Source organism: Cherax quadricarinatus, unplaced genomic scaffold (assembly GCF_038502225.1).
Source record: "Cherax quadricarinatus isolate ZL_2023a unplaced genomic scaffold, ASM3850222v1 Contig1334, whole genome shotgun sequence".
Lineage (NCBI taxonomy): Eukaryota > Metazoa > Arthropoda > Malacostraca > Decapoda > Parastacidae > Cherax > Cherax quadricarinatus.
The window spans coordinates 1-11535 of record NW_027196360.1 but is presented as its reverse complement, the minus strand read 5'-3'; the positions used below and the strand labels follow the sequence as shown (position 1 = coordinate 11535).

General features: G+C 36.7%; 1 protein-coding gene across 1 annotated transcript; it reads left to right on the top strand.

The window, feature by feature from the left end:
• Window positions 1–2362: 2362 nt before the first annotated feature.
• On the top strand, window positions 2363–7145 carry LOC138851639 (uncharacterized). Its single transcript, XM_070080953.1, has 3 exons — window positions 2363–2734; window positions 3005–3178; window positions 3437–7145. The coding sequence occupies exons 1-3, from the start codon at window positions 2725–2727 to the stop codon at window positions 7078–7080; spliced, it is 3828 nt and encodes a 1275-aa protein (XP_069937054.1). The 5' UTR covers window positions 2363–2724; the 3' UTR covers window positions 7081–7145.
• The last annotated feature ends 4390 nt before the right edge of the window (window positions 7146–11535 follow it).

Sequence of the window (11535 nt, the reverse complement as noted above, 5' to 3'; positions counted from 1 at the left end):
GTCTAATGGTATTTTATTCTTAATCAAATTCTTGAAAATCTCACTGATACAACTTATGTGCGTTTTCTTAAACTGTTGTAATAAACTCTTCCGATGATTGCGTGGGAGACTATTAAGTAATGTAATTAATTCTTTAAATTTTTCTAATAATGATTTTTTCATTGTACCTTCAACAAATCTCCTTCTTTGACCCACGAATTAAAAGTGGAATCATAACCTTTATAAGATACCAAATAATGCGTAATTCCACCAATTTTTTTTCGTTTCAATACTCTGTCGATAATATATTCTGGAGGTGGTATGACTGGGGTCAATTCTTCGCGATAAAATATTCCTTTAATCTTTTCACCTTTCAAATCTTTCAAATGATATGTTGTTATAGGTTGAGAATTATTAATTCTATATATTTTAAATATTTCCTCTGTATTTTGTGTGTGAAACCCTCGGTTAAACGCGGATGATCTGCTAAGAGTCACTCTTGTTGTGTCTCCAACAGCCAATTTCTTACTGATTCGTTTCTTATTGGATCTTCCATTTTTATAATTTATCCGAAACTGATTCCTTATATCATTCAATGACGTAATACCATGGACTTGCAATGGGGTTTTACCGCCAATCCCCGAGTGCGGAGATGAATTATACGCATCTACTAATTCATTTAACACTTTTGAATAATTAAATGTATTGGCACTTGTCATATACTTGTATAATTTACGTTTCATCGTTTGCAAGCCTCTCTCTGCAATGGAAGCTTTTGTTTCTTTCGAAAATACATGATATAACTTTATATGCTTACTCTGCAGATAATTCTGTACCTGTTTATTTAGAAACTCCCTGCCTTTATCTGTAAATAATCTCGATATATTCTTCGCCTTTTCATTCTCCAATATGTTTTGTAATGCATGTAAAGTGCTCGGTCCGTCTTTCTTTTTCATGAGTACTGCTTGTAAATATCTTGAAAAAACATCGATACACACGAGAATGTATTTATATCCATCATTATATCTGGATAATTTAGACATATCACCCAAATCACAGGTTAATATCACTCTGGGTTTAGGAGCAATTATTTTCCTACGAGGAAACTTCTTAGGTTTAAGAACGTATAAAGTATATGATCTTTCTGAATTTAAGAAATTTCTGACCTCTTTCAAGGTTATGGACGGATCGATCTTTTTTACAGCTGTATATAAACTGTTTACACCAGAGAATGACCCAGCAGATCCAGGATCTCTATAAACCTTTTCAATTAATTTTGCTCGCTCCATTGGTATACAATTTCGTAGGAATCCTGCCGTAACACATTGGTTCGCAACTGTAATGCTTCTGGTGTATTTAATGCAAGGTCTATGAATAAATAACCAAAGGGTGATCGTTTTATAGCAGATTTATATATATTTACAAATTCCTTATTTTTTCCGAACACTTGTCGCCCCAGAATCTCTACTTGTCCAAGATCCCTCATTTTAAATAAAGCAAAATGCGTGGCGTTTAAAGCCATGGTACGACTATATCGTCCTCCGTGAAATATATTTTGAGTAATCAGAATAATGCTTATATTATGATGTCTACCTTTAGTAAAACATTCGAGAATAATTTCACTGTTACCTGCTTTTAAAAATAGATCATCAACAATAATTATTGTATTTTCATCAGGTGATGCAATGACATTCTGCGGGTCGATAATATCGTTACTTAATGTTAATTTATGAGTTATCTCTGAATCTTGTTCTAAGGGGTGTGATGTCACCCCGCATATTATAATGTTATGAAATTTCTCGTGGTATAACTTTATTAATTTTGATGTGAAATACGATTTGCCACTATTCGAATAACCGGCAATGATAATCCTTGATGGATAACGAAATATATCAACGTCATCAGATGTGTATGTTGTCAAGTTCAACATCTTCCCCTTATTATTTTAAAATGATCTAAAAGCTTCCTCTCTTTAAGTTGAATGAACTAAAAAGGGTGTTTACCATAGAGAGGCGTCTTGTACACTGTAAGTCTTAATGGGTTTTCAAGATATATAATACTTTTAGTTCAATAAGGGGACACAGTTAATGTGGAGCAGGACTGCCTCACCAAAATTAGTTGCTTTAGGGTGACGATTGACCCAGGTGTTTCAGTAAGGATATACTGGTATTATATTCTATCTTGGATGTTACCCGCATTTCATGGCGCCTGTCTGTCCTGAGTTGACGCAGGTGTTATGTTCTACCTTGGGTGTGAACCGCATTACATGGCGCCTGTCTGTCCTGAGTTGACCCAGGTGTTCGGTAAGGCGATGATTATCTTTAATCTACCTTAGGTGTGAACCGCATTACACCATGTGTTGGGGTGACCCACAATGAGTCTCTCAGAGTGAGGACAGTGCTTCCATCCGTGACTGAGCTCATCTTCCCCATATTATTTTAAAATGAACTAAAAGTTTCCTCTCATTAAGTTAAAGGACCTCATCTTCCAACGCTGAACCGCACAACATGCTGTCTGTCTGACCTGTGTTGACCCAGGTGTTCATGATTATCTTAAATCTACCTTAGGTGTGAACCGCATTATACCGTGGTGTCGGGAGGAGGGGGCGGCCTATATAAGCTCAATGAGACACTCAGAGCGAGGACAGTGCTTCCATCCATCATCCGTGACTGACCTCATCTTCCCCCCACAGTATTCCTCTCATTAAGTTAAAGGACCTCATCTTCCAACGCTGAACCGCACAACATGGAGAAAGGTAAGTTGTACTTAGAAAATTCTTGTTTTTTACATGTTTAATTTTTGTTGAAGCATACGAGTGAAATTTGGGTTAATTTTTGTTGAAGCATACGAGTGAAATTTGGGTTAGTGCGTTAATAAGTGAAATTTTTAATGGGTTAAATAAGTGAATTGGTGAAGAGGAGATTGTTAGAAAATTCTTGTTTTTTTTTACATGTTTAATTTTTGTTGAAGCATACGAGTGAAATGTTTACTGGGATAGTGCGTTAATAAGTGAAATTCTTAACAGGGGATAGCATATATTCGAAATACTTGGAAGCATTGGTGAAGAGAAGATTATCGATTAGAAAGCAGCGTTCGTTGGTAATCGAGAAAGGCGGTGTACAACGCAATGAAAGGTTATTGCAATTGGATAATGAGTGGGCACGTGTAGATGCTTTATGGAAGAAGGCTATAGAAACAGGTATGTAACCAATTTGTGATCTTTTGTTGTGCTAGTCACTCGAGAAAAGATTTTTTGTTCTATTCATTGAAATCTTAATATTTTGGGAATTGGATGTGCTTTTTTCCTCTGTTCATTGAAATCTTAATATTTTTTGGGTTATATGAACTGGAAATCTTAATATTTTTTGTGCTTGGATGTGCTTTTTTTTTCCTCTGTTCATTGAAATCTTAATATTTTTTGGGTTATGAATTGGATGTGCTTTTTTTTCCTCTGCAGGAAATACACCTGGTAGTAATGTCGCCCAGCTTGGTGGTGAGAGTGCTAGTGTTGGTACCTCACAATGCGGAGGTGCGGGTACTTCTGCCCCCATTAATGATGATGAGAGAGCAACTACCTCGCATGACGTGTCTGACACGCATAATAGTGAAGATGAGAGCCCAGAAGTTATTACATATATCCAGAATTTTAGAGGTAGACATACAGTGAGGAAATATAGTGTTCCTTCATCTTATAACAGAGAGTTAAGAATGTATTTACATGTTTATAGGGATTATTTTATAGAACAGATGCGAGATATGTATGATAGATCGCCTCTAGCAATGTCGCTCAGAATCCACCCAATTATAGTTATAAGGACATTACGTCAAAACATATCGGGTGATGATCAAAATGGACAATTTGTGATAAATTTAGCGTTTGAGTTAGTAAGTGAAGAGGAAATCTCTGAAGTATTTGATCGATGGGTGGGAACGATATTAGAAAGATACGAGTCAGAGTTGCAAGATCAGGAAGGATCTGGCTGGATCATAGATCAAATCGAATCTTTCAGTATCGAATATGTTAAAGTAGAATTCAGAGTACAAGTGGGGTCATATGTGGCATATCCCGAGAAACTGCGAGGGAAGAAATATGTATTTAATCCAGAGATTAATGATGGGTTATGTGTACTGCGTGCTTTTGCTGCCTATCAATGTCATAAAAAGAACATGTCATGGGGTGATATTCGCAGAGCAGTTACTACTAAGAGAGGTTGTCTTAATCATGCAAAATCTTCTATAGATGATTTCCCCATTACGCGTGATAAGTTAGGTATATTAGAGAAGGAAAATAAAGTGTCATTATATGTTTATCAATTAAGAAAGGATCAAGATAGGACATTTATGGCTATGTGTCGTAAGGGGAATAAGAAATATAAGGACATTATGTGCGCGTTATTGTTGAATGAAAGACATTTGGTTTTAATCAAAGATTTTGACGGGTATGTTAGAACGATAATGTCAGAAAAAGGTGTAAAGAAGCACTGTCATAGTTGTTTGATGAAGTTGAATACACAGGAAGAGTTAGATATCCACGAAGATGGATGTAAAATCAATCAGGTTCTCGTATTCCCCCCGGAAGGAACAACAGTACACTTTGAAAATTTTAGTCATACGCATTCCAACGAATATATCGGTGTATTTGATTTCGAATGTGCATTAGACACCACTCTCCCAGCAGGTAAAATTGAGTCTCGTCATAAAGCCATTGCCTATTGTTATATTATATTTGATCGCAAAGGAGAAATAGTGTGTATAAAGAGTTATAAGGGGGAGGATGCTGTTAATCATTTCATTTTAAATGTTAGTGGTGAATGGAATAAAATAAAGTTTAGAAGACAGTATCATGAAATCCATATGTCAGAGGAGGATAAGATGAGACATGATTCTCAGAACACTTGTGAATTATGTGGTAACACCTTCAAAAAACCCAAGGACAAACATAAACACCATGACCATACTTTAAATTTCAATAATTATATTGGAGCCTATTGTGCACGTTGTAATATGCAGTGTAAAGACAAGAGAGAGAAATTATTGCTTTTTTGTCATAACATGTCGTATGATTTAGGAATAATTTTAAAGGAATTGAATGTTGATAAATATAACGTTGAAATTCATTCGAAACAAGGATTCAAATTCTTGAAAGTAGAGATAGGTAAGGTTAGGTTTCAGGATTCACTGTCTTTATTGAATGGATCTCTTTCCACGTTAGCAGAACAACATATCAAGGCAGGTAAATCCCTGAAATATACAGAGACTATTCTGAAAGATGTGCCTCGAGATGTCTTACCTTTATTATGTAAAGGAAAACAAATTTTGTGTTATGATTATATTGATAGTTTAAAGAAGCTCGATGAAACAAAATTACCGAGTAAAGATCATTTTTTTAATTCTTTGAGAAATAGCGCTATCAGCCAAGAAGATTATGAACATGCATTGAAAGTGTTTGAGTTGGGTAAATGTAAGACTTTAGGAGATTACTTGATGTTATATCTCAAGACAGATGTTGGTTTGTTAGCCGATGTCTTCATGGAGTGGCGTAAAACACTCAAGGATATTTATAAGTTAGACGTTAGTAATTATATAAGTTTACCATCATTCAGTTGGGATGCATTCCTATTGAAAACTAATGTAAGATTAGATATGATATATTCCCATGAATTATATGACTTGATTAAAAGGAATCTCAGAGGTGGGTTTACCTGCGCAATTAATCAGTATTCTAAAGCAGATAATCCCCTAATTAACCCTAATTTTGATGTTGAGAGTGGAATGGGCACTCATATTCTATATCTAGATTTCAATTCTTTGTATGCTAGTGCGATGGTTGAAGCTCTTCCACAGAATGGTATCAGAAAATTATCCAATGACGAGAAGAATGCTATCCTCGATGTGGGATTAAGTAATGTTTCCTGTGAAGGACAAAAGGGATATTGGATAGAATGTGATACCAAGCACATATCCCCCGAGGTAGCTAGACTCACTGATGAACTTCCTTTAATATTATCACATATGAATATATCAGAAGAGATGTTATCTCCTTATTGTGAATCTATATTGAAAAATGAAGGTAGAAAGATCCCCAAATCTAATGGGAAATTAGTGGGCAGTCATTTATCTCAGAAAAATTATTTGATCAGTCTAGAATTGTTACAGTTATTACTGGAACTTGGGTTAGAGGTGGAAAAGGTTCATACCATATATGAATATACACAGACAAAATTTTTAGAACCTTTCATATCAACTAATATTGCACAGAGAACAGCTACAAGATGTCCTATCAAGTCAAAAGCCTTCAAATTAACTAATAACGCCATATATGGGAAATCATTGCTGAATATTACAAAGTATGCTGAGAAATATAGATATATCAATAATGAGAAAGCATTTATTAGAGCGAGTAAGGATCCTTTGTTAAAAAATATCACACATTTAAATCAAGATAGAGTGATTTGCACATTCAATAAAGATATATTAGAAGTTAAGCAACCACTTTATCTCGGTTTTCAAATTCTTGAGATAGCTAAAAAGAAATTGTATCATTTTTGGTATAAAGTTTTAAAACAGCATTATGGTGATGATGTAAGACTTCTTTATACCGATACTGACTCGTATATTTTTAGCTTGAAATGTAAAGATTTGTACACCGAGTTAAAAAGTGAACCATTGTTAGGTTATATGGATTTTTCAAATTTCAGTCCTGAGCATCCCTTATATGATGATAGTAGAAAAGGGGAGCTGGGGTTATTGAAATCTGAAATGTGTGATAACCATATTAGCGAGTTGATAGCCCTGAAAGCTAAAATGTATTCTGTCAAGATTGCTGGAAGATCAACTAATGTCAGCAGAGCCAAGGGTATTCCTTCGCAATTTATGCCATTATTAACACATGCAAGATATAAGAATGTTTTATCAAATGTAGATAGAGAATTATTCACGTGTAAGTCTATAAGTAATGTAAAAGGTGAAATATGTACGGTAAGAATTAATAAGAGAGGTTTGTCAGCCTTTGATGATAAAAGATATCATTTGAATACTAATGAATCCTTGGCTTATGGACACCCTGATATTCCACCATCTAAACGTAGGAGAATAGAGTGATGTATTGCTTGTATAATAAATAATGAAAAAAAATATTGTGTATTAGTGTTATCCTGAAATGTGTCTTTCTGATGATGAAAATGTTTTCCCTATGATGTATATGTGTCCCCTTATTAACTTGAATGAACTAAAAGGATCGACATGATTCAGCTTGTATGTGTGACGTCACTGCTATGTCCCCTTATTAACTAAAAGGGTAGACAAGATTCAACCTGTGTGCTGGGTCCTTTTTTTTTTAGTGACGTCACTGACATGAGGGGAAGTCGACGATTTAGCTTGTACTGATGTCCTGCTTATTCACTAAAAGGGTATACAAGATTTAGCTAGTTCATTTAACTTAATGAGAGGAATACTGACCGTCGAGTAAACACATTTATTCAAAAATAATAAGGGGAACTTGTTTAGACCTGTAGTAAGCATGCTTACCCCATAGGGGGGATTCCAAAAAAAAACTTTGATCCGAGGAATGCTTCGAAAACCCCATAGGGGGGAATCCAAAAAACTTGATCCGAGAAAGAGATGGAGGAATTTCGAAAACCCCATAGGGGGGGAATCCAAAAACTTGTATTATCGAGAAATTTTTGGGGTTGGGGGGTGAAAGTGGGAGGGGGATCCGAGGAAGTGGAGACTTTGATATTGAGAACCCCATAGGGGGGAGTATCGAGGAGATGGAGAAAAGTTTTTGATCGAGGAATGGAGAATTTCCCCATAGGGGGGATCCAAAAACTTGATCCGAGGAGATGGAGAATTTCGAAAACCCCATAGAGGGGGAACCTTAAAAAAAAAAAAAAGAAAATGATCCAAGGAGATCATAAGAAAAAAAAAATCGAGGCGCGGGGGCGATCCGGACGACGCTGCAGAAGGCGCAGCAGAAGGCGCGGGCGGGCGCGCGCGGGGCGGGGCGGGGCGCGCGGGCGGCGCGGGCGCGGGCGGGGGTCGCGAAGGGCGCGCGGGCGCGCGGGCGCGCGGGCGCGACGGCGGGGTCGCGAAGGGGGGGGGGGGGGGTCGTGGGCGGGGGTATTGGTTGGGGGGTCAAGGGTGAGGTAGTCTCGAGGGCGAGGTCATGGTCAAAACCGGAAGTAACACCTAGGTGTGAAAAGGTGACCCTCCAGCTGCTGGTCCTAGACCGGATACACCGCGCTCAGTAGAAGGCCTAAACCGGAAGGGTGCGCTCCCAGTGGAAGGCCTAAACCGGAAGGGTGCGCTCAGTAGAAGGCCCTAAACCGGAAGGGACCCCCTGTAGAAAACTATGACTACTTATATATATATATATATATATATATATATATATATATATATATATATATATATATATATATATATATATATATATATATATATATATATATATATATATATATATATATATATATATATATATATATATATATATATATATATATATATATATATATATATATATATATATATATATATATATATATATATATATATATTCTTGATACGGTTCAGGATTGCTTTTTAGAACAGGTTGTGACAGAACCAACTAGAGGAAACAATCTGCTTGACTTGGTTCTTGCCAACAAAGATTCACTAATTAATAATCTTGAGGTTAATGATGAGCTATTGGAAAGTGATCACAAATTACTTAGTTTCAATATATCATGGAATTACCCACATAACTGCAATCAAATCTCTGTCCCAGATTTTCGCTTGGCCGACTTCATGGGACTGAAAAATTACCTGGGTGGGCTAAAGTGGGATGTCCTGACTATGGGTCAGGTAGGTGATCTTGGTTGCCAATATGACGTTTTTCAGAGCATAGTTCTAGCTGCCCAGACAACTTTTGTTCCGAGTAGGGAAATTAGATCTAACAAAAATGATCCCAAATGGATGAACAATAGATTAAAACATCTTATTGGTCAAAAAAGAGGCATATATAGGCGTATCAAAAGAGGGGATTGGCAGTTAAGAAATCAATATATTCAATTAAAGAGAGAAATAAAGAAAGGAATAAGAAAATCAAAAAGAGATTATAAGGCTACGGCCGCAAGGGATTCAAAGACTAACCCAAAAGGGTTCTTTCATTTATACAGAAGTAAGATTAGGGACAAGATTGGCCCACTTACGAGTAACTCTGGTCAGATCACTGACAGTGATAAGGATATGTGTGAAAGTCTCAATACCTACTTCCTCTCAGTTTTCACCCAGGAAAATACTAGCGATACTCCTGAAATAATAGATTATGTAGAACAGGATGGTAATAAACTATGTACGATTACGGTAACTAGTGACATGGTCCTCGGATAAATAGAGAAACTAAAACCTAACAAATCCCCAGGCCCTGATGAACTGTTTGCAAGGGTGTTAAAGGAATGTAAAGAGGAACTTGGCATACCTTTGGCTAATCTTTTCAACATATCACTACAAACTGGCATAGTGCTTAATAAGTGGAAAATGGCAAATGTAATACCTATTTACAAGGCAGGTGACGGGTCCTTTGCTTCGAACTATAGACCAATAAGCCTTATCTCCATAGTGGGACAATTTATGGAATCAATAATTGCCGAAGCAATTCGTAGCCATCTTGACAGGCATAAATTGATAAATGAATTTCAACACGGTTTTACAAAGGGGTGTTCCTGTCTTACGAATTTACTAACTTTTCTCGCTAAGGTGTTAGAAGAGGTAGATCATGGTAATGAATATGATATTGTGTATATGGACTTCAGTAAGGCTTTCGATAGAGTTCCACACCAGATGCTATTGAGGAAACTTAAGGCACACGGAATAGGAGGAGAAATTTTTTCCTGGGTAGAGGCATGGCTGACAAATAGACAGCAGAGAGTTTGCATAAATGGGGAGAAATCAGAATGGGGGTACGCCACAAGCGGTGTTCCTCACGGGTCAGTGTTGGGCCCGTTGTTGTTCACAATTTACATAAACGACGTAGATGAGGGAATAAATAGCAACATAAGCAAATTTGCTGATGACACCAAAATAGGCCGTCCAATTCATTCTAATGAGGACATTAGAGCACTCCAGGATGGTTTGAATAGACTGATGCAATGGTCGGAGAAGTGGCAGATGCAGTTTAATATTGACAAATGCAAAGTTCTAAATGTTGGACAGTTAAATAACCATGCCACATATAAACTAAATAATGTAGATCTTAATACTACTGATTGCGAAAAGGATTTAGGAGTTCTGGTTAGCAGTAATCTTAAACCAAGACAACAGTGCATAAGAGTTCGCAATAAAGCTATCAGAATTCTTGGCTTCATATCTAGAAGTATAAATAATAGAAGTCCTCAGGTTGTTCTTCAACTCTATATATCCTTGGTTAGGCCTCATTTAGAATATGCTGCTCAATTCTGGTCACCGTATTACAGAATGTATATAAATGCTCTGGAAAACGTACAGAGGAGGATGACAAAAATGATCCCATGTATCAGAAATCTTGCTATTATTAACGAATTTCGTGGCTCATATATGTGAATAACTTACTTCCGAGATAATCCGCGAAACAGCCGGACCACCGATTTTTTTTTTTTTTCGAGAAAATAACATTTTTTCTGTCTTATACTGCATTACGAGTGTATATCATAGTTACCCATGTTCGTTTTCTTTAATATAAGGACCCTGGAGGTGAAAGAAAGAGAATGGAAGCCCCTCTCTGAGAATGGGAATCTATTATTCCCGATGGAGCGCTCTGGGAATATGCCATATATTATTCATTCTGGAGTATTTACCATATTTCTTTGTTATTTATATTGTTTATTATGTCATATTAGATCAATTGTGATAGATAAATAAGCCGTAGAAGATATAATAGCGTTATATTGAGCCATATTCCCCGGCCACCCCGAGACTGGAGTTTTCCATGACGTCAGCAAAATGGTGTCGGGAGGTTCCTGGTTGGTTGGAACTCTACGTATAAGTCCCACCCACTGTATTATGATACCAAATCGTCAATTATTATCTTAGAAAGAATAATACAATAAATACACGAAGAAAAACGGAAAAAAAAAATTGACGACAGGTGAGCACACCTGCCGCGGGTGGTGACGTAACCGTAGGTGTTTTTAAATTACCATAATTCCTTGTAGGAATGTCGTAGAACAATGATTCTGGTACCATTGTGTTGCCAGAGAGATAAGCTATTTTTCTATAAGATTAACTCAATTTGTGAATTTTTTCGACAATTTTTCGTTCGGGCTCAGTAGAAGCTGATTACCCCTCAATGCCTTGGAAATGGAAGATAATCAGGTATGATCTCAAGAAGAGAAGAATAGTTTAAAATGAGTGAAAAAAGAGGCATTTCACTAAAACCAAAGTCCTGCTCCTGAAGGACCCATTGCCCTGGAGGTAATGTCTGAAAGAGATAAGCAAAGGAAATATTGGCAAGTATATAACAAACTGGGTTAGAAATGAATTAACGTAATTTTCCACATTGCACTGAGTATATTCACATAAGATATCACGGACACTTTC